The 22,706-nt window shown below is 47.9% G+C and overlaps 2 protein-coding genes across 3 annotated transcripts; one reads left to right on the top strand and one right to left on the bottom strand.

The window, feature by feature from the left end:
- Positions 1 to 306: 306 nt before the first annotated feature.
- On the bottom strand, positions 307 to 3,265 carry LOC120643667. The gene is made up of 8 exons (XM_039920107.1): positions 2,944 to 3,265; positions 2,724 to 2,822; positions 2,050 to 2,209; positions 1,795 to 1,974; positions 1,556 to 1,690; positions 918 to 1,000; positions 730 to 823; positions 307 to 638 (listed from the first exon to the last, which is right to left on the bottom strand). Exons 1-8 carry the CDS (start codon positions 3,234 to 3,236, stop codon positions 552 to 554), a joined length of 1,131 nt encoding a protein of 376 aa, XP_039776041.1. The 5' UTR covers positions 3,237 to 3,265; the 3' UTR covers positions 307 to 551.
- An 8,126-nt stretch (positions 3,266 to 11,391) lies between these two features.
- On the top strand, positions 11,392 to 14,932 carry LOC120643668 (probable mediator of RNA polymerase II transcription subunit 26c). Of its 2 annotated transcripts, none has more exons than XM_039920108.1 (9): positions 11,392 to 12,194; positions 12,298 to 12,366; positions 12,473 to 12,555; positions 12,667 to 12,740; positions 12,859 to 12,914; positions 13,644 to 13,683; positions 13,798 to 13,940; positions 14,282 to 14,378; positions 14,607 to 14,932. In XM_039920108.1, exons 1-9 carry the CDS (start codon positions 11,805 to 11,807, stop codon positions 14,720 to 14,722), a joined length of 1,068 nt encoding a protein of 355 aa, XP_039776042.1. In that variant the 5' UTR covers positions 11,392 to 11,804; the 3' UTR covers positions 14,723 to 14,932. The 2 variants fall into 2 exon arrangements, with proteins under 2 accessions (XP_039776042.1, XP_039776043.1); XM_039920109.1 differs by having other exon boundaries at positions 11,805 to 12,194; positions 12,862 to 12,914.
- Positions 14,933 to 22,706: the final 7,774 nt, after the last annotated feature.

The raw sequence follows: 22,706 nt of genomic DNA on the forward strand, positions 1-22,706 counted from the left end.
ACTAATTATTTTAGTTCCATAATGCATTCACCTATTGAGCAAGGCTTAATTTGGATAGAAACCAAATTATAAATTATAACCAGTCAAAATTACTGGCCCAACAATGTCCAAGCTGAGCTACGTCTTCATATATCATTTAGCCTAAAAACAACATAGGTGCAAGGATATAATTGGCCACTTGGTGTATGGCATCTAATGCCTACACCACCTTTATCATCTCTGTGAATTGTATAAAACTAAAGCACATTGACATACCTCTACTGGAGGAAGATTCGATGGAACATAAAAATGCATTGTCGAGATCAATTTTGACGTGATGTGCCAGCAAACCCTTCACTCAAAGCATCAAATCTTATCTCAAACAGTTTCAAGCATCAGCATTAATTCTCGTTTCAACTTAGATTAACATCCCATGCTACATTCTTAGCTTTTGCTATCCTCCCTCTCATACTAGAGCACTCCAAGGTCACCTCATTCTTTCTTCACCACTGATAAAACCTGTGGCAGCTGAGTACCTGTTCCACCAGTATGAACACTATTTACCTTCCATTTCATGAGTTCACCGAAGTCCAGGTGTTGAACTCATCCATTCTTAGCGCGAACGAACTTGAACTTGTTCTCCCACCTCCACCATAAGCCTACATTTATATGATGAGGCAAAACATGGACAATCATATCCAGTGTAAAGCCATGCAGTTTTGAATAGCGTTAATTAGATCTACGGCAGACCTTTGCAATATTTGCTGTATTAGTTGTATTGTCAGTAGTCCTCAAGCAAACCTTTAGGATTCCGCGTTGCATGAAGACCACTGCTCCAATAGGCCTATGATGAAAAAGAAAATGTTCTTCAATAAATTACCAAAGAACACAAAATAGACATGAAATACGTGTTCTGTTAAACCTGAATAAATATATACCTTAATCCAGCAGCCGCACTCATCCTACTCAGCTCCAAACCAATTTCGTGGCTCAATTTTGAGTTTCCATCTGCTCTGATTGCCTTGTAGTATGAAAACAAGCCATGTAGCAAATGAGATATTTTTAGAGCTAATTATATAATATTTACCAAAAAAAATATTATAAGAGATCTAGAGGTAATCTTTAGAGCTGGCCATCCTCAAGCATCCAACCAAGTTCAAGAACAGTCAGGAACACGACAATCCAAGAACAGACATGCTCATAAGCATAAAACCATTCCATGCAGAAGTCCAGTTGAAAAAATTGAGCAAGCATTAGCTACTATAAGAAAACATCTTATACAGTTCTGCTGGAATGTGGAAGAATGGGTCAATCAGTAAAAGATGACAACATAAGGCTCAGGCACAAGCATTCTTTTTTAAACAAAACATGCCTATCTCTACTAGCTAGTAGCATAGTACCATTAAAGGAAAGGCACTTGGAAGCAGAACTACTTGCCTTCGCTAAAGCAATACAGAGAAAGCTTCAGCAAACAAAAGAACTGTGCTGCGCACATTATGCAGCATGAAACTATCGAAGATTGACAAACACATATGACAAAATCAGTATAAAATGCAAGAGCATGTTGTTCACATACCAGGCATTCACCATACAACCCTCTTCCAAGCTGAATCTTGAAAGGCTTCTGTATGAACTCCCCTGCAGCCTGTACGCGATCATGAGCAACTGATTTCCCCCTAGTAAGCAGATCGCCAACATCAAGTTGCAGTAGCTGTTTGGAGTACCAATACAACGATGCAAAATCATTGACCATGTCATGCAGAAAGATCAGGATCTTACAAGAAACAAGCTTGATGGCAGCAGGTAGGGCTAAACCTGTTCAAAAACATGAGGATTTGTTACACAGTTCAACTTTGCACGTTCACCCCTAAGTGCTGTCTGAAATTCCTTGGTGTTAGGCAGCTGCCACCGTCGCAAATCTGCATCCTCTATGTATTCAAGAACATTTGAAACTCGCTCCTCATCCTCTAGACCAAACAAGTTTTCACAAATTTGCTGTATGAAAATAGAACATCCTCATTTGTCTTATCATACCAGATAATGAACATAAATGAATTTTTCTATACTCACAGATTCATAATTTGTCCCTGCTAGCTTCTTGGAGAAATAATCAAATACAGATCGAACACTACTTTTTGACGTGTCAATATGAAGCTCAACATTGCTTGGGCACTGACCCAACTTGGGGATTCTTGCTAGCGTGCTTTGCTGGTGATCAAATACTATCACACTGCATCAGTTGGCATGTCATGAGGTTATACCCCTCTACCATGTTGCTCACTTAAACAAGATTGACAACATAATATTTCATATAATAGAAAAGATTCATCAAGCAAAAAGATGGAACTTTTAAAGGGCGGTGTGGCAATTATACTAGGTACTAACCATGAGCTATACAGAGTCATTAGCAAGTTCAGGCATATATAAAGCAACTTTTCATTTATAGAAGATTTTAAGATTGTAAACAAGTAACTTCATAAACTGGTATCATTACTATGCAAAGCTTGTAATCTAACAGTAGATATGTTCCTTTCTTTTAATTGTTCCATACAAAAGCAACTTCTTTTTTTTAACATTGTCAGACTTTAACTACTATCGTTATTCCAAATCAACTTTGAACATTGTCGGCAGTATTAATCTAAGTAATTGTAAGTATTCCGTCAACTACTCAAATCACACAACCGTACAAAGAAAAGCATCATCAGAACCATTTCTACTGCAACTCATTCTCTTTAGGAACGCACCTGGGAACGAATTGAGAGAGCTCGAAAGCAAACTTCTTGGGCCCAATGAAATCCAAGAGATAGCACGTCTGGAACCCCGCGTCCTCAAAGTCTCCAGCTCTAATTGGTCAATTCATTTCAAGAACACACGCCACCGTGAGGCAAACAATTTTGCACACGCTGTTTCACACTGGTAGGAGCCAGTGGGGATGCGGAATGGCGAGCTACGGCGAGAAGGAACCTGAAGGGCTCGACGGAGGAGAAGGGGAGGACGAGGAGGCGGCGGCGGACGCGCCGGTGGAAGAGGCGGGCGGCGAGCGCGCCGTAGGCGCCCGCGAAGGTGGGGTAGTAGTAGAGCGCGAGGCTGGCGGACCCCGCCTCGTCTGCCGCGCCGGAGGAGGAGGGGGCGCCGGCCTTCGACTGGAGCGAGTGCGAGCGGATAGCCTCGAGGGCGGCTTCGGAGCGGAAGGCTCGCCGGTGCGCGGGCGCCGGCGGCGAGGGGGCGGCGGGGAGGCGCGGGCGGCGGCGGAGCATCTGGTGCTTGGGTTTGGGCCGCGGTTGCTGACTTGGGTTTGGGCCTGCTAGTTGCAGAAACAAGTGGGCCCGGCGTGGCATAGACTGCTAACATTTTTTTTTGGCGTATCCCCGTATTTCGGTATTGGCCATTATATTTGGACAAATACACCTGAAGTTTACCACACGTTTTTTTGCGAAGAGCAGATCTTACTTACTCGCAAGTCGCACTTAATTCAAAATTCATACGGTGAAATTTGCAAATGAGCTGCTAGTAAGATTGAATTGTGACAATTTTCTGATGGTCCACATGTGTGTGGCCCATCAAAAAATTTAGAAACACGCAAAACCCTACCTGCTAAATCGTCTTTCGTCCGGCAGTCTATATCCAGGACAACTTGTTTAACGAATTTCTAAACACTGTAGAGACAAACGCTGCATATGTACGGACACTGACCTTTTACAAACTTACATGTGTTCATTATATCCCTACAAAATTATGAGAGATTATTAAACCAACAAATTTTAATATTTACATAAACCACATGCCCCTCGTACGTTTCGAATAAACTTGTCGCCTAGCTATCACTGAAAAGGCCATCCAAGTCATGGAACCCAAATGCCTCAATCTGATATCTACTCCTGAACTTTTTAAAAAAGTAGCTTCAAAATCACACATCTGTTAAAAAAAAGTCACAAAGAAAAAAAAAGTCACAGTGAGTGGAATGTTACTGCCACCCTGGGGAAAGGGAAAAAAGAGAGAGAGAGAGAGAGAGAAATGTTACTGCGGCAGTAACTGCGCGTGATCGATCGAGCTATAGCAGCCGGCGGCGCTGCCGCCGCTTCCACGCGACGAGCGCCACGAGCGCGAACAGCATCAGCGCCGCGGCGGGCCCGACGACCATGAGCGCCGGCACGCCTCCTCCCCGGCGGTGGTGGCGGCCCGGGGCCCGCCGCCGCCGCCTCCCTCGTCGGCGCCCGGCGACAGCTGCCTCCTCCTCCGCCGGCTCACTGCCATCGTCGCTCTCGCTCCAGCTCCACCCGTCGTCGTCCTCCTCCGAACCGGCGGAACCACCGGCCATCTCGTGATGACGAGGGTGGGCGGCCGCCTGGGCCGCGTCCCCGGCGGGATCCGCGGCCTCGTCGGCGTGGACCGGCAGCGTCCGGTGGCTGTGCTCCGACGACGCCGTGGACCCGGCCTCGCCGCTGCCGCTGTCTTTGTCTTCGTCGTCGTCGTCGTCATCGCCGCCACCCGCGACGTGGAGGTGGGTGCCCACCGCCACGGGCACGTCGTCCTGCCGCGGCGGCGGCGCCGCGTCCGGGTGGTCCGGCCGCCTCCGCGGCCACGGCAGCAACCTCATGTCGCCTTATCTGCTGTCACGGCGGCGCTGCTGCAATAAGCTTTATAGACGATCGGCGGAGCGATGAGTTGTATGGATTATGGAAAAGCAGCAGAGCAGGGTGCTTTGCTTTGTCGCGGAGACATGGATCTGCCGCCGTCCCCATCTGGCACTGGTGGCAGCAGAGTATGAAATGCCGGGACAAGGACAAGGACGCTCTCTCTACCTCTGCCTAGGCTCCAACTCCGATCCCATCATCCATGTAGCTTTTCTTTTCTTTTCTTTTTTTGAATCATCCATGTAGCTAAAGCTAGCTAGCTTTAATTTGTAGGAGGAGCCCAACTCGGCTGCTTAATTATTGGGCCGGGTATTGGGCCGGGCTAGTTGGACGTAAGCCTGGCTGATGGGCCGAGCACAAACAACTCTTTTGCGCTGACGAGCTGAATGGAGTCAGACAAACACAAAATACATTTTAAATCTACATGGATTGGCTTGGTGCTCCTCCTGTATTCTTGGATGTAAACATTTTAAATCTCAATTAATAGAACTCCTACCTTCCACTCACAAAAAAAAAAGCTGAATGGAGTCAGGCAGCCATACTGATGTCACTACATGCGCACAAAGAAATTGTAATTACTCCTATATAACCAAAGTCATCTCCTGGCATGGGCGGGGGACCACCATGCATTGTCCTTGTGTGCAGCCATCTTTTGCATTGGAGGAGGAAGAAAGCCTTGTGTATTATGCAAAGCACAATAACTTAACCTACTGCCTACTTTGATGCTGAAGAACTTAATTTGTCAGATGTTGACATCACTCTACATCAGGGTATTGTTGTGCTTGTTAGGACCACGTGAAACTTAATTTGTCAGATGTAGATACTTATAAAAGAATAATGGCTCGTGTTTATGAGCATGATGTGATGCTTTTTGTTAATTACGAGTTTTAGTTTGAGTGTATTTGGAGCAAGATTTTACTAGATTGGTACAATAATGAGCCATGATTGAAGGTTTATATATGTGTCTCTTTTTTGCCATGTGAAAACCAGGAATATGTGATTAAATATGTTTAACGAGATTTTAGTATAGGAAATTGTATGCTACTTCTATAAACGTACATCATGCGAAATTCACAATACAAGCATGCAATTCATGGTATTACCCGTCCAAAGCATAGTCTTGGAGCCCATCTTGTATTCGTTGACCATTTCCATGGGTTACACAAGTACACAACACTGTGTGGTTAGTGATCCCCCCTCCAAAGTAAAGATTTTATATTTAAATTACTAGATACAAATCTGGGGACAATTTCGCAAACAAAAACCAATACGACGTGACACGAGATGATATGAGGCCTTGTCAAATACAAACACAACTAATAACCCTCTAGTGAACAGAATCTAACACTACTACAATAAAAATTTGTAGGGGTAGATAAAATGCTATTTTTAGGAGCGGGTAGAAAATCCGTGACTAATTCTCGCTGCTAAAAATACCTCTTTTTTCAGGGAAAACGAACCCGCCCCTAAAAATCCATTTCCAGGAGCGAGCCACCCATCACCCGTTCCTAGAAATCAATTTCTAGGGTCGGGTCACCCCATCACCCGCCCCCAGAAATTGATTTTTAGGGGCGGGTCCCCGTTCCTAGAAATCAATTTCTAGAGTCGGGTCACCCCATCACCCGCCCCCAGAAATTGATTTTTAGGGGCGGGTCACCCGAGCACCCGCCTAATCGATTAAAAAAAAGTTGAGCCAGCCGACGGCGCTGCAGCTGCCGCGCGCCGCCGCGGCCCCGACCCCGGCCACGCGCTGGATATGGGCTGGGGAGGAGTGCCGTGCTGAGCCGCGCGCCGGCCGCCGCGTCCGCGCCCAGCCGCGCTCGGGCCGCCGCGTACGCGTCCGCCGTGGCCTCGCTGCTCCCGTCGCCGCGCCTCGCCGCCGCTCCCGCACCGCCAGGCGAGCCGCGGCTCGCGTCTGCGCGCGCTACCGCACGCCGTGCGTGCCGCCGTGTAGAGCTGCACTGCGCGCGCCGCCGCCCGCCGCTGTGCCGCGCCGCTCTAGGCCCCGCCGTGCTGGCCGCTGCTCTCCCATGGCGCCGCTGCACAAGTCGCAAACACATCTCAGGACTACGTGGTCCAAACAACCGCCAAATCTCGGCAAGAACAAAGCAGATCGAAACTGTAGAGCACGAGAGAGAACCTTGGGAAGCGTGAGGGAGATGAGGCCTCGGCGGCCAGCGGCCTCGACGCGCGGCCGACGCACGGCCTCGCGGACCAGGGGCGCGCCTCGCAGTGCCCGACGGTGATCGCGGAGGCAACGCGCAGGCGAAGCTGCGCGCGCGAGCATAGGCCGGCGGCGGCGCGCAGGCAGCTTCCAGGCATCGGTGGAGAGGCGGTCGCGGCAGGGGTCCCGGTGGTCTCGCGCGAGAGAGAGAGAGGAAGAGAGAGATGGCGTCGGGTGGGCCCGTCGATCCTGGTGATTCTTCTCCAGCCAATGGGCTTCTAGCTTGCAACGCCCGCGGATCACCACCATCCACTCGAGAACCATCAATCGGTTACATTTCACGAGCGGGTGGCGGCATCACCCGCCCCTACAAATGTATTTTTAGGGGCGGGTGATACATCACCCGCACCTAAAAATATTTTTCTATTTTATCTGTAAATTTCGGGTGATGACATCACATGCTCCTAAAAATATTTTTCTATTTTATCTGCAAATTTATTTAATTATTTACATATAGCAAAACAAATTAAAAAAAAGTGAAACTTCTACACTATAGTAATTGCGAACTATAGAAACATAAAAAAATATGACAAACATATTTTAGTGTATATAAAGGTTAAGATTGTGAAAACTTCAAAGTATGGCTTGAGTTATATGAGATAGGAAAAAATCTATTTTTAGCCATCCAACTCTTGCCTCAGTTTGGTTTTTGCCATTAAACTCCAAAACCAGGTATGCTTGACCATCTAACTCTCAAAATCGTTCACATTTGACCATCCTGGTGGTTTTTGATGTGGTTTTGCTGACGTGGCTGCCACATGTCGGTGGGACCCACCTGTCATTTTTTTTATCTCTCCTATTTCTCTCTTTCCTCCCTTTTCTCTCCTATTTCTCTCTCCGGCGTGTGCGGCACTGACGGCGAGGCGCGCGCTCGGCCGGGAGCGGCCCCCCGCGCGGTGCTGGCGGCGAGGCAAGCCGCGGGGCCACGCCGCCCCCTCCCCTGCTCCCTCGGCCGGTGGCCTACGCGGCGCGGGCGCGGAGGCCGACGCGGGCGGGCGGCGTGACCACAGCCGAGCGCGGCCTTCCACGCCGGCTCTGTGGCGGCGGCGGCGGCCCGCGTGGATGATGAGCTTCTCGAGCCCCCTGATGTCGTCGTCGGGGACACGCTCCACGGCCGGGAACTCGGCGGCGTTGAGCATGCCGAGGCCCCGGCACAGCTCGAAGTAGGACGACAGCTGCGCGCTCTGCTCCGCGGCTTTCCTCAGCACCCGCATCCCCTGCACTCCCCTCCGCCGCCGTGCTGCCGCCAGCGTCTCAACCGGCCGCCGCAGTCCATGGCCTCCAGGATGAGGCCCTGCCCCATGCCGTCCCCATACGGCCGGATTTGCATGAGCAGGTCCAGCAGGTGCTGCGGCTTGGTCAAGCGGTCGAGCCGCGCGTCCTCGTCGTCGGCTTCGCCGGCGTCGAGCTCCTGGGCGGTGAAAAGGGAGCGGGTGTCGAGGAAGCGGAAGTAGGCGCGCACGAACGCGGAGTACCCCGCAACCCTGGATCTCGCAGCCGCGTCGCTGCTACCGCCGCCGCGCACCCCTGGAGCTCGTCGTAGCGCATCCTCGCCGCCACCCTTGGAGCTCACGGTGGTGGGCTTCCTCCTCCCAGGCGGCCTTACTCCTCCCACGTCGGCCTTCCTCCTCCAGGAAGAGGACGTCGCGGTGGCGCGTGGCCATGGCGCGGAGCTCGAGCGCGGCGGATCCGGCGGATATGGCCCCTGCTCCCCGCGGCCGTACGACGCGGCGCGCGGGCGGCCACTCGTCACTGCCCTGACGGAGCGGCGTGGCAGCACGTCGAGCTCGCCGGCCTCGCTACCTCCAGCGGCGCTCGCGGCCCCTGCGGTGGCACGGCCGGCGCGGCCCCTGCGCGGCAGTGCGGAGCGGGGCGGGCTAGCGCGCGGCGGCGAGGCCCGCGTGCGGCGTCACGGTCGGCACGCGGCGACGAAGCCCGAGCGCGACGTAGAAGTCGGAGTCCGCCATCAGGATAACAACGTCGGCGCCCGGGGCCGGAGAATCCTCGGCGAGAACACGGTCAAACGCGGTGCGGCGGTGGCGGGCGTGTGCGCGGTCGAGCCGGCGCGTTGCAGCAGCGGCGGCGGCGGATCTGCGCGCGGCTCGGCAGCCTGTGCGAGCCACGGCCCCCTCCTCTCCATTGGGCGCGCGCGAGCTCGCCGCCATGCCGAGCTGCCATGGCGTGGAGGCGGGGCCGGGCGAGGTGCACGAGCATGAGCGCCTTGAGCGCCACCGCCCAACACCGCGTCCGCCCCGCCCGGCTGCAGCTCCATCCTCCTTCCTCCGGCGAGGCCCAAGGCAGCGGCGGCGGCCCGCGCGGAGTCCAGCTGCGGCGGCGGCTCCATCCCCGGCCGGCTTCTCCCTTCCCTGCCGGCCTCCAGCACCACATTAGCAAAAAAAAAAGATGACATGTGGGTCCCACCAACGTGTGGCAGCCACGTCAGCAAAACCACACCCAAAATCACCAAGATGGCCAAATATGAACGATTTTGAGAGTTAGATGGTTAAGGATACCCGGTTTTGGAGTTCGATTTTCAAAACCAAACCGAGGCAAGATTTGGATGGCCAAAAATGGACTTTATCCTATGAGATACTATATAGTTATAGCTATTAGAGAACTTATAATAATTTTTTGTACCATTAGATGACCTCAAATGAAAAAGTATCAAATACAAAGTTTTAGATCAAGTCATTCTCTATAATTTTGATATAAAGTTTGACTTCATCCAAAATCATATGAAAAAGTTATGAATTTTTTTGTGTGCAGCCATTTGTAGGGGCTGGCCATACCATCACCCGCCCCTAAAAATACATTTGTAGGAACGGGTGAGGCTATGACCCGCCCCTACAAATACCACCATTTTTAGGGGCGGTTCATGGTGTGAACCGCCCCTAAAAATGCTCGTTTTAGCGGCGGGTGATGCCATGAACCGCCCCTGAAAATGGCGCTCATTTTTAGAGGGGGTGACCCGCCCCTAAAAATATTTTTCTATGGGCGGGTCGGATGCTACAGTAACTCCACTCATTTATAGCAACGGGTGAATTTTTGGTCCGCTCCAGAAAAAAATCGAGGCGTTACTACAAATTATTTTTGTAGTAGTGTAAACATCGACATAATTAACCGCATGTCATGGTAGTATTGTACTTCTTAGGTCCACATGAAACATGCTTTGATGCATGTTTTCTTTGTCTAACCAACAAAAGTATGGCTCACATCTTTATCTTTATTGATTATTGTAATATTTTTGTATGAATCATGTGATGTGATAGCTAGGCGCAGTTCAACTTCTTCAGATAGGCAAATTTGATGAGCCTAGAAAGAGCATATGCAAATGTAGTAAACATTTCACATGATTTCAACATTAGTATGAAAACTGAAGAAACAAGGAATGCAAATCTGGTTGGAAACACGTGATCTACGGAAACTAGAGAAACAAGAAACGCACGTGTAGCTGGAATCAAGCGTAACGCACCACGTTTCCAGTGAAACGCAAACACGCACCACGTTTAATTGATCTCCAAACTTACTATACTAGAGAAAAGTATTTCCGCAAATATCACACTAATAGCAATTTTTTGCTTACATTGTTGACCGGCACTTCAAGCACTCAACCCACGGCAATGCCAATCTAAGTACTCGTACATGGTATCCAATTCCATGGGCTGCACAACTTGTGCACTCAACCAAAACAAAAAAAAAAAACCCTCAGTTCCTCGATACTTCTACTTTTCTTTTTTGTTTAGAAGGCCCGGGAGCAACTCCGAGGAGGGCCGTGTTTGGTTTGCCCTCAAAATATTTTCATGAAATTTTTTTGATGTTTTGAACACTAATTAGAGGTATTAGATAAAATCTAATTACAAAGCTACCTCTCAAACTATGGTACTGTAGCAGTTACTCTATCTAATGAGGCCTTCGACCGTACGATTAGAGAATGATTATGCGCAGTTACTGTAGCATCACTGTAGCCAATCATTATGGAACTTGACTCATTAGATTCATCTTGAAAAGTTACACCCATCCGTAAAAAGATTTCGCAAATAAACTTCGTTTAGTACTACATTCATGCATTCATCTTTTTTTGAAAAAAATTTCATGGTGTAAACCAAACATGGCCGAAGAAAACAAAACGCACTGCGAGACCGGAAGGACCGGCCGTGTTTGGTTGTAACAGTAAAAATTTCGCGAAAAAGAAATCTTGTATGTATGGAATACTAAATATAGTCTATTTACAAAATCTTTTTAGAGATGAATGCAACTTTGCGAGCCGAATCTAATGAGCCTAATTAATACATGATTAGATATAGTAATGCTACAGTGATCATGCTCTGATCATCGTCAAATCATGCGGTCAAAGGCCTCATTAGGTACAATATTACTGCAGGACCTATGGTTATAGAGATGCTTTTGTAATTAGACTTAACTTAATACATCTAATTAGTAGTCAAAGTTATAAAAAATTTCCATCAAAATTTTTTCACCCCTCAGTTTCCGAGGCTATTTCCGTCACTTCTTCCCAGAACAGAGTTAAAAACAACGGAGTGGGACCCACCGGGCGCGTCGCCATCGTCGGCCATTCGCAGCGGCGCAGGGGGGCGCGCGCAAGAACGAACCAACCCACCACCACGGCACCACCCCCGAGCTGATCGATGCTGAGCGCAGCCAAATCCAGCCACCCACAGGAATATCACCAGAGGAATTCCCCCTCCGTCTCCCTCTCTCTCTTCTCCCGCGCACGGATCCACCCGCCGCAGCCGTAGCAGGGTCCTGTCGCTTCGCCTCCCGGCCGGGCCCCCACCGGCCGCGCTTCCCCCGACGCTCCTGCCGGCGGCGGGCTGCGTAGAGCCGCCGTGAGGGGCCGGAGCGTGCGCCGCCTGGTGCTGGGGTGGGTGGGTGGGGTTGGCTGTCGGGTCTTCCTCGAGCCTCGCGCGGCGCGGCGGCGGCGGCGGCTAGCCTAGCCGGCCGGGGAGATGGACCGGGACGAGCGCCTCCGCCGCGCGGTCGCCGCCTTCGGGGGCGACGCGTGGGCGCTGGTGGACGCCGCGCTGGCCGCGGCCGCGCGGGACCGCCCGGGGGAGCTGCGCGCGCGCCGCGACGGCATCGTCGAGCGGCTCTACGCCGCCGCCGCCGCCGGCTGCAGCAGCTGCGACGCGCGCCCGCCGCCGCGCGACGCTTTGGCGGCGGCGGGGCTGGACGACGAGGAGGACGCCGAGGAGGCGGCGGCTGCTGCTCCGGCGTCTCCCGAGGCGGAGGGTGACGCGGTGGGAGCCGGTGCCGCCGAGGAGGTCGCCGCCGGCTGCGAGCCCGGGCTGGAGAGCAGGATCATGGCCATCAGGGACTTCTTGGAGGACCCCGATCAGGTCCCCGAAGAAGCCATCTTTACCCCACCTCGCACCGCGAATTTGCTCCAAATGCGCAGTTTTTTTCACGCAAACTGTGCACGTTTGTGGTGTTTTCTCGCAGCCCGACGACGAGCTGGTGAGCTTGCTGCAGAACCTGGCAGACATGGACGTCACCTACAAGGCGCTGCAGGTCAAGCTCTTTTTCCCCATCCGCCCTTCTTTTCCATCACTTTTTGGTTACTTGAATGATGTGAGCGGCCGCCATGGAACTGAACTTGCTGTTCGTGTTCGTGCAGGAGACTGACATCGGCCGGCATGTGAATGGCCTGCGCAAGCACCCCTCGGCCGAAGTCAGGAGACTGGTGAAGCAGCTCATCAGGTGAAGAACATGGACAAGAACACTGCTGCTCAACAGAAGTTTGTTTTGTTCCGAATATGCTGCCTAATTATCCTTTCTTTTGTGGGACTTGGTGTTGCTTGCAACTTGAAGGAAGTGGAAGGAAATAGTGGACGAATGGGTGCGCCTGCACAATTCCGGCGGTGACGGTGGCTCCTCTATCATAGGTACGTCACTGTGCAGAGTTTTACGGTCTCTTTTGGCTCAGGATTTTCTCAGGAAAAAAGATTTCTCTTATCCTGTTCTTGGTAGTCCTGATGGGTGAAATCGTTGCTTTGATGATAGCAGCTGATGGCTACTCCCCAGAGAAAGTCCAAGGCAGGAGCCATCAAAGCCCTCGGGTAACTGTTCTTGCTTAGAAATCTATCTGATTTTTTTAGAAAAAAGGATAAGAAAATCTATCTGATTGACTACACCACAGGCTCTTTAGTGATTCCCCTGTCTGTGGAAAGCTTCTTTTCGTAAGAAGCATCGCGCCTGGAATATTCCCCTGTTAGTTTACCAACCGATCAGAGCTATGAAAGGGGTGATTATACATGCTTTTCTCATTCCCCTGTTAGTTTTGCAAAAATGTGTAAAGATGTAAACAGGGCATTTGAAGTACTAAATGAAGTCTATTTGCAAAACTTTTTGCATAGATGGGTTGTAAAACTAATGATGCTAATTAATCCATGTTTAATCAATAATTAGCGGATGGTTACTGTAGCATCACTGTTGCAAATCATGGATTAAGTAGGCTCATTAGATTCGTCTCGCGATTTACAGCCCAACCATGCAAAAAGTTTTGTAAATAGACTTTATTTAGTACTTCAAATTAGCAAAATTCCTTTTCACTTTAATGCGTTTACGGTTTTTTTGCATTTACATGTAAAGAACTAAACAGGGCCTAAACTACTAGTAGTAATAGGTTGTGCCGGGCCAGTAGCTATTAGCTATAGTGACCCACTGACACCTTTGTATTTTATCAGAGCATGTACTTTTACCTTTTTCTTCGAAAAAAAACTCTGACCTTCTCTTCGTTGACTACCCAATTCTGTAACAATGACACCTTCTTTGGTCCAACCTTCCAGGTTTCAGGGTTTCAGTATTCTCCCAGCCCGCAGAGACATAGTGAGTGTCACATATTATCTTTCCATGTTCAGATTTTGTAGTATTCAGTTCTCATTGTTTTAGTTCCTGCAAAAAATTAATTATGGGGTATGGTCTTTGTTTCTGAAATTTTAGATGGCTCTACTACAGAGAAGACTAACAACGGACTTGAGCTAACAATGGATATGAAGCGCAGGCCCAGCCCGGTACCCACACATCATAACTCCAGGCAGATGAACAACAACCATCATTCTACTACTATTTCATCTGCTCCAGCTGTAAGGATTGAACCAGATTTTTCACCTTAATTCCTATTCCCCATTGCTATCAAATATGGTTGTGCACTGCATTTTGTTTAAAGTAGAACTGGCCTTATCAGTATGGACCCCAGATGTAGCATCTTTTGACCGGTTTTGCCTCACATGTCACCACTCATTGCACAATGTTGCAACTTGCAGAAAAGTTAATGTTCCACTTTTAGTGAACAAAACAATTAGAGTTGTCAGGAAATGAGAAATTTTCTTACTAGTTGCTGCATTGGTATTATTTCAAAAGGAGTCTGGTTATTTTTATTCGATGTATTTGAGTATGTGAGATTGATTTTCAGTTTTCCATGCAGAAAGTGACAAGGGACCATAAGGACAGTCTCCTGGACCTTGATAGGCTTGATTCTGCAAGAAAGAGGCTCCAGGAGAATTATCAGGAAGCACAAAATGGTAAACTGCTGAGTTTGTACCTCATCATGCATTATGACAGACAATATGATGCTAAGTAATCAAATATGTCGAACTGTACTTGTCATTCTTTTGACTGTTGCCTTGTTACTAATAGTATCAAGTGAAATGACAAGCTGTCAATCTGAAATCAAATGCAAAAGAGGATCCTTCAGATTAAAGACACAAATTGGTTAACCTTTCCCCTTTTTCATGCTTGCTTTTTGGCAGCCAAAAAGCAGAGGACAATCCAAGTGATGGACATCAGTGACATACCAAAGCCGAAGAACAGAAATGCTCTCATCCGCAAGAGCGGCAGCGGCGGGCTCCCGGCAAGGCACCGATAACCTACCTAGCCCTCACCGGCTCGACATTGCGTCAGTTGCAAACTTGTGCCCTAATACTGTGACGAAAAAGAAAAGAAGCAAACGGTTTCTTCTTCTTTTTCCTATGTTCTTGGTTGCCTAGCCTTACCTCCAGTGTAATAGTCATCAGGTACATAAGAGTGAACCTTATGCTTTTTTCTCAAGGTTAAAAAAAATAGAAATTAGAGTTTCTTCCACTGCTTTTTCTATATGCATATGTTTCGGTTCTCAATATTGCTATTGGTCAGTGGTGGATATACATGCACATATCATGTGTGCAAAGTGCAATCTAGATGCCCAAGGTCAGAGATGCAACACATGGCCTGGACATGGGAGTGGCAACCTTTAGCGTCATGTCCTATATTCCTGTTGTGCTATGACGGTTTTGCCCCCTTCTGCTTCCTGCATCAAAATTTCACTTTCACCTTTGGGGTAAGTGGAATTCACACATCGGATTATGCAACAGAGCAAAACTGCCAGATTGTTTGTCTGAAGTCGGAACCAGGGAAGAAAGGAAGCAACAGGGGGGGGGGGGGGGGTTTGCACGGGTACTGTACGAGTGGCATCTTGAATCTTTTTCCAGGGGTTCAATCTGGGCTCCTATCATTGGTTCCTGTTAGGATGGGGAGGGCGTGATGGTTATGTCATTATGCCTATCTGGGCCATGCCTGCATATGCGGGGTACAATCTTTTATGCTGGCGTAGACACAAAAACGTGGCTCCATCAAAGAGTATTGAATCGCTTGGGATGACGCGTAGAACTTTGGACCTTGGGTTTCCTTGTCACTTTTGTGCTGGACAGCGTATACAAATTCATCACAGCTGCTCCCTGTCCTCTTTCCTTTTGAGCTCGGATTTCTTGGGTGAACACTGCCATGTGTACAATCTACGTGCATAACTCTTTGGATTCATAAATATTCCAGATAAAATTTATAAAGAAATACGCAAGTATGTTAAAACATTGAAACTACGGATTCCATTTCTTTTCACAATGTGAACTTCTCTCTCTCTTTTTACAAAACACAGTACAGACGCAGATGCTCACAAACACACACACTCATTCCTATGAATACACGCACGCAACCTACCCCTATGAGCACCTCCGAGAGACTGAGCCGGCAGATCCTCGAGATTGACGAAATCACCATTGACACCTCGCTATCGAGAGGCACATCGCCTACCACTGAAAGAATAACGCCGGTTAAATCCTAAAATAAACCCAAGAAAATAATATGAGCACCAGTGCCGAGTCGTAGACTCGAACCCTGGTGGGCAGGTTCCACCACAAGGAACCTTACCAGCGTACTCAGTTCGCGAACTTCTCTTTGAAATATGTTAGAAACATTTGAACTAAAGAATCCAACTTTTTTTCTTCAAAATGTGAACTTCTCTTTGAAAGTTTTTCTTCGAAAGGGTTACAGAAGCTTTGACTCAAAATGTATTAGAAGGAGAAAAATAAAAACAAGTACTAGCTAGCCCTGTCTCTTTGAAAGTTGAAGCTGTGAAAAGTGGGGGAAAACCCTAAAACTTTTTGGAGATGAAGTCTAATATTTTTTTTACACTAGGCGTGGGCCTCTCCAGAATAAATCCGGCATGCAAGATTGAGTTTGTGCATCATCTACAAAGGTAGGTTTGTTCATTAGACACTTCACCCCCTTTAGCCGGAGCCACAACATTTAAATTTACTATGGTGCACTTGTTATGAAACAAGCTGCTGGTTGGCTCTTGCACTACGTACCGAAATAGTCTGCTGAACCTCTGAAAGTCCATTGTCTCAATTCTGAACCACCGCCATGGCCTGCTGTTTGATACGTTTGGCTCCAGCTATGTGTTTGGTATGGAAAGAGATCGGTAAATATGTTCATTGCTTCCCGCACCTCCAGTTAGTTTTTTCCAGTATTAACAAGGGGCAGAGGTAAGTACAAAATTCTGATGCAGATTTAGTGTTTCCTTAGTTTCTAGACTACTTTAAATAATGGAGGATGTAGCTAGGTACTTGACATGCAAATCTAGAGGGTTATTTTAGATTTCTCTTTATATGACAAAGATCACCTCTGCCATTATAAAAGGAATCTAAAGTAACACTCTAATCATCATGTAAATTACTCACATGTGCCTTTATAAAAATAATGCAAATAAACCCCCAAATTTGCATATAAATTATCCATTTATGTCATTATTATAAATTAAAATAACTCCTAAAATTAAATCTAAATTATGTAAAATATGAAAGTATTAAATTGCACTAATATAAAATTCTAAATTATTATTTTAATATATTATTTATATAAAATACTATCCATGATATGTGTCACCATGTACTCACGGAAGATATAAGAATACCAATTCACGACCAAATAGTTCTGTCGTGGTGTGCAAACCCACAGCCGGGTGGCGTAGTGCACCCGCCAAAGCCCAGAGAGTGAGTACTCGGGGATTAGCTAGGATTAGCCCAATCTCGGTGGAAGAACACGATGAACACAGAGGGTTTAGAGTGGTTCGGGCCGCTGGAGCATAATACCCTATGTCCACTGTGTGTTGTATTGCTTGTGCTCTCAAGAGGTTGAGAGCAGGGTTGTTCGGCGTGAAACCGAGCTTGTGTTGTGAGAGTCTTGGAGTATCTGCATGTGTGAAAACTTGTGGAACCTCGTGTCTGTGTGAACCTGTATTCTAGCGGGCGTGCTCTCCCTTTTATATGTCCAAGGGGAGCACGTACACTGAGCGGGGCCCCGACAGGTGGGCCCGGTGATGTATTATAAACTACACTTTGGCCTTCAATGCCTCAGATCCGGAGATCTTGTCGTCGGCTTTTGTGCGTAGCTTCTGACCAGGGATGGTCTTGAGCTGTCCTGTCGGAGTAGAGTCTACCCTCTGGAGCCGCGCGTCGAGGTCATGATGAAGCGCCGAACTACTGACTCAGTCCGCTGTAGCAACGTGCACTGTTGCTCCAGTTAGTAGCTGGTCATCATGACTCGTTGCCCATCCGTGCGGCGCTGAGTCTTTAATGCTTGCCTTGGTAACTGACGAGCCGCTTTGGAAACAGGCGGGCTTACCGTGTTGTCATGTCACGCCTGTCCAACCCGTGAGTGGGTATCCGATGCCCTGCTCTGGCAGCGCACGCCCCAACCACCAGCATTTAATGCGGCAAGAGGGCTGGCGATCCACAGTGTGGACTGACAAAAACTGCCCCGTGCCCAGCGGCAGCAGAGCACGCCTCAACCGCTCGCACTTAATGCGGGTGGGTGAGGGAGCTTCCAGTGGAAGGCTTGCGTCCGCGCCCGCGTCTGCGTAACACGTGGGTGGCTCCGGACCCCTCCCGAGCAGCTAGCTGAGCCGAGAGCTCACGGGGGGTCCGGATAGGCACGTGGAGGTCCCGGACCCACCTGCGGGGGTCCGGGTCCACGGCCACAGGTGGTGAGCATTTCCACCTCTAGGACACGTGGTGACACCGGACCCGTCCCCGAGCGGGAAGCGGGTCCGGGACCGTTGGTCCGGTGAGATAGAGCCGGACCCCAGGGGTCCGGCTGCTCAGCTCCTTATGGCGTAGTTACGGATAACTACGCGAGTCTTGGCACAGTAGGAGTGGGTACCCCAGTTGCAGGGTACCGACAAGTTCAATCTAATATATATGGGACACACGATACAAAATAAAATCTATTGCAACTAGATAATAATAAATATATATTTTAGAGCATATGCTAGAATATTTAATAGATGAAAGAGGGTGTGAGATAGATAGTTATAATTATTAGATATAAGTCTTATTTTTTATATTAATTCTGTGCGGGAGCTCGGGTTGATAGCCTAGATTTCATAATGGTTGAGATGTATAATTTTTAAAAACTATATATTATCATTAGTGATGACTAATACCCCAAACTAATAATTAATGGCCGAATGTTTATGAATTTTGTGTGAGCCTCTTAGAATGATGTGAGTGTTTCTGGATAGCGAGATCATGCATGTACACTACTTTAAAAAAGATCATGCATGTACAATAATGAGCTTAAAACCAAGTGAGTCAGCATTTTTGCTGACGTGGAGGAGAGAAGAGAGAAGAGAGAAGAAAACTTAGCTCTTGTTCTAGCGCCAAGCTTGGCGGAAGTATAGGTATTTGTGGGCCCAAATAAAAGTGTGTTTGAGGAAAAATAAGAAAGAAAAAGTAAGTTATGGTACCACATAATAATAACAAAACTCTTTAAGAGATAAATATAATGAGATAACTATTATATGACTTAGCTCTTATCACTTAATTTATAGCCAAGTACTTGGCTCTATTATTACCATGCTCTTAGCAGAGCCAAATGATACCAAACAACCGTGACAAGGGTTTCAAGGAATCCAAGGGACAGACAAATGTTTCCTTCATCGACTCCGGCAGCTAGCCTTTTTTTATATATAATCCGGCAGCCTGCCTTTTCTTGTTCTCCTTAAAAAAAAAGACCACCTCTAAACATGCCTTCTGATCCACGGCACGATCTATCGTCGTCGTTAACTGGCCGATTGCGTTGTTAAAACTGAATCGCGCGCTTAGGCATTCAGAGAGTGACGATCAGTGAACACCACGAACATGTTTTTCCAGATGCAGTAGCACTTGCATTGCATTATTGTTCAACTTCACTATTGAGCAGTCTTAACATGCAAATCTAGAGGGTTATTTTAGATTACTCTTTATATGACAAAGATCACCTCTGCCATTATAAAAAGAATCTAAAGTAACACTCTAATCTTCATGTAAATTACTCACCCGTGCCTTTATAAAAATAATGCAAATAAATCCCTAAATTTGCATATAAATTATCCAGTTATGTCATTATTAAAAGTTAAAATAACTCCTAAAATTAAATCTAAATTATGTAATCATAAGAAAGTATTAAATTGCACTAATATAAAATTCTACATTATTATTTATATAAAATACTACCCGCGGTATGTGTCATCACCATGTATTCATGGAAGAGATAAGAATACAAATTCACAACTAAATGGTTCAATCAAATATGTATCAAACATACGTGGAGGTGTGGTGAAAAATGAAATTTATTGCAACAACATAATAATAAATATATATTTTAGAGCATCTGTTAGAATATTTAATAGATGAAAGAGGATGTGAGATATATATATATAAGTCTTATTTATATATTAATTCTAGTTAGCCTGTCCGGGAGCTCGGGTTGATATCCTAATTTTCATAATGGTGGAGATGTACAATTTTTTTAAAAGTATATATTATCAGTATTGATGATTAATATCCCAAAACAAATAATTAATGGCCGAATATTTATGAATTTTGTGTGAACCTCTAAGAATGATGTGAAAGTTTCTCGATAGCAAGATCATGCATGTACACTACTTTTTTTTAAAAAAAAATCATGCATGTAAAGCAGCTCATTTGCTTTGCCTTAAAGCAAGTATAATAACAAGCTTAAAGCCAAGCGAGTCAGCATTTTTGCTGATGTGGAGGAGAGAAAAGAGAAGAGAGAAGAAAACTTGACTTTTGTTCTAGCATCAAGCTTGACAAGAAAGTATTGGTATTTGTGGGCCCAAATAAAAATGTATGCGAGGAAAAGTAAGAAAGAAAAAGTAAATTATGGTACCAATAATAGCAAAACTCTTTTAGAGATAAATATGATGAGATAACTATTGTATGATTTAGCTCTTATCACTTGACTTAGCCAAGTACTTGGCTCTATTATTAATCATGCTCTTAGGGGAGCAAAATGATTCCTTCATCGACTCCGGCAGCCTTTTGCTTGTTCTCCTTTAAAAAAAAGACCACCTCTACATGCCTTCTGATCCACGGCACGATCTATCGTCGTCGCGTCGTTAACTGGCCGCCGATTGCGTCGTTAAAACTGAATCGCGCGCTTAGGCATTCTGAGAGTGATGATCAGTGAACACCCCGAACATGTTTTTCCAGATGCAGTAGCACTTGCATTGCATTATTGTTTAACTTCACTATCAAGCCGTCTCACACTCCCTCCGTCCTAAATTGCATTTCGTTTTGGCTTTTATAGATACATAGTTTTTACTATGTATCTAGACGACTAGACATGGTATACATTTAAATGCGTAGCAAAATATTTATCTCAAATTACAATTCGTTTTGGTTTTGCTTAGGTACATATGTAGTTTTTCCTATAGTATCGAGACAGTGTACATCTAGCTCTAGATGCATAGCAAAATATATTTATCTGGAAAAGTCAAAATGAATTGTAGTTTCGGATGTAGTTAGTATTAACCAGATGCTTATCACAATCATAAAATCTTATTCCACAGTCTGAACATCACCGGACCGGGCGTAAAACCAAGGAGATTGGATTGGACTGCTGAAAAGGTGAAAAGTACAGGCACACCACACTGAAATGGAACCAAAGATGAAGCTTTAGTTTTAGGGGGAAATTTTCCAATTAACAAAGACAAACATACTGCCTTGATTCGATTCCGGCAGGCTTTATTTAAACAAGACACAGGGGCGAAGCCAGAACCTGGAACCACCGGGGTCGGCTCTGTTAAATACCGGGGTCAAACACGCGTATGAACAGTGCTAAACAGTATTTTCCCTTTGATTTGACGGATTTCGTCGGGGTCCGGCGACCCCAACGGCAAAGCGCAGCTTCGCCCCTGACAAGACAAATAGGCAAACCTCACCTTGTGCAAGCCCCATTATCATGCATTCACGCAACAACTAACACACTCACCATGCATACCTGCAGCTGCTACTGTGATCGACGACGACGGCACACGGCGTCAGACGGGAGCCGAGCCTGTAGGCTGTTCATCACGGGCCGACGCCGATGGAGCAACTTGGGTGTTGACAGAGCTCTTCTTCCATGTCTTGGTGGTGGTGGTGGTGGTGGTAGTGGAGGTGGTGGCAGGGGCGGAGACAGGGGGGCGGGCAGGGGCCTGGCCCCCTATCATCCCCAAATTTACATTGTAAATTTAAATTTTAATTAAATTTTTATAAAAATTTATATGATTGGCCCCCCTAACAATGAAAAAATTGTCATCCTGGCTCCGCCCCTGGGTGGTGGTGGTAGTGGCGGCGGTGCCGTCGTTGTTGCCCTCATCTTTCTTCACTTCTTCGATCTTATCCGGGGTCCAAGCGCCTTCGTGGCCGATGCCTTTCCTTTTGGACGGGAATATGATGAAGACGAAGCTGGCGACGAACCCAACCGCCAGCGGCAGGAGGCTTATGAACTCCCTCCACTGCCTCGACTCCTCCGGGAGCAGGCACCCCTGCACGCCGCCGTCGCAGAAGGCGATCGCCACGAACACGGCGGCGCTGAGGACGGCGTGCACGGTGCACCACGTCCCGCTGCCTGATCCTCCTCCTCCTCTTCAATTCCTCCCACTCGTCTTCCCCTTCCCTGGTCGGGTGGCGGTCGAAGAGCCTCAAGCCCCGGGGGGGTGGCGACCCCGTAGTAGGTGACGCCGTGCTCGTCGGTGATGCTGTCGGTGAAGCTGAGCGCAGCGCAGAGAACGGTGAGGAAGCCGATGAGGCCCCAGGTGAAGCCGAAGTTGACGCCGTGGCGCTTGCACTGGCCGCCCCGGGTGAAGGACGGCGCCATGGTCTGGAAGGCCAGAGTGGTGCCGGCCGGCAGGAGCTTGGACAGCCCGGCCACCGTCACCATCGACTTGTCGAAGCGCCACCGCTTCTTGTGGCTGGGGTCGTCGGCGCCGACGTCGCCGATGCCTTTCCTCTTGGAGGGGTAGATGATGAGCACGAAGCTGGCGAGGAACCCCACCGCGAGCGGCAGGTGGTTGAGGAAATCCTTCCAGGGCTGCGAGTCCTGCTTCACCAGGCACCGCTGCACGCCGGCGTCGCAGAAGGCCAGGGCCACGAACACGGCGGCGCTGACGCCGGCGTGCAGGAAGTCCAGCCAGTTCATCCGCATCCTCCGCCTCTGGTGGCCAGCCAGATCCAGACGCCTCAGCTTCTGCTGGTTGAAGAGCTTGAAGC

The sequence above is a fragment of the Panicum virgatum genome, chromosome 8K (assembly GCF_016808335.1).
Source record: "Panicum virgatum strain AP13 chromosome 8K, P.virgatum_v5, whole genome shotgun sequence".
Lineage (NCBI taxonomy): Eukaryota > Viridiplantae > Streptophyta > Magnoliopsida > Poales > Poaceae > Panicum > Panicum virgatum.

Bases quoted from the DNA above. Each gene is read 5' to 3' on its own strand.
- LOC120643667 (XM_039920107.1), bottom strand. From the start codon at position 3,236: ATGCTCCGCCGCCGCCCGCGCCTCCCCGCCGCCCCCTCGCCGCCGGCG. The intron at 2,210-2,723 runs GTGCGTTCCTAA...CAACTGATGCAG, and splicing joins CTCTCTCAATTCGTTCCCAG to TGTGATAGTATTTGATCACC. The intron at 1,975-2,049 runs GTGAGTATAGAA...ATTTTCATACAG, and splicing joins CAGGGACAAATTATGAATCT to CAAATTTGTGAAAACTTGTT.
- LOC120643668 (XM_039920108.1), top strand. From the start codon at position 11,805: ATGGACCGGGACGAGCGCCTCCGCCGCGCGGTCGCCGCCTTCGGGGGC. The intron at 12,556-12,666 runs GTGAAGAACATG...TGCAACTTGAAG, and splicing joins CTGGTGAAGCAGCTCATCAG to GAAGTGGAAGGAAATAGTGG. The intron at 12,915-13,643 runs GTAACTGTTCTT...CCAACCTTCCAG, and splicing joins GGAGCCATCAAAGCCCTCGG to GTTTCAGGGTTTCAGTATTC.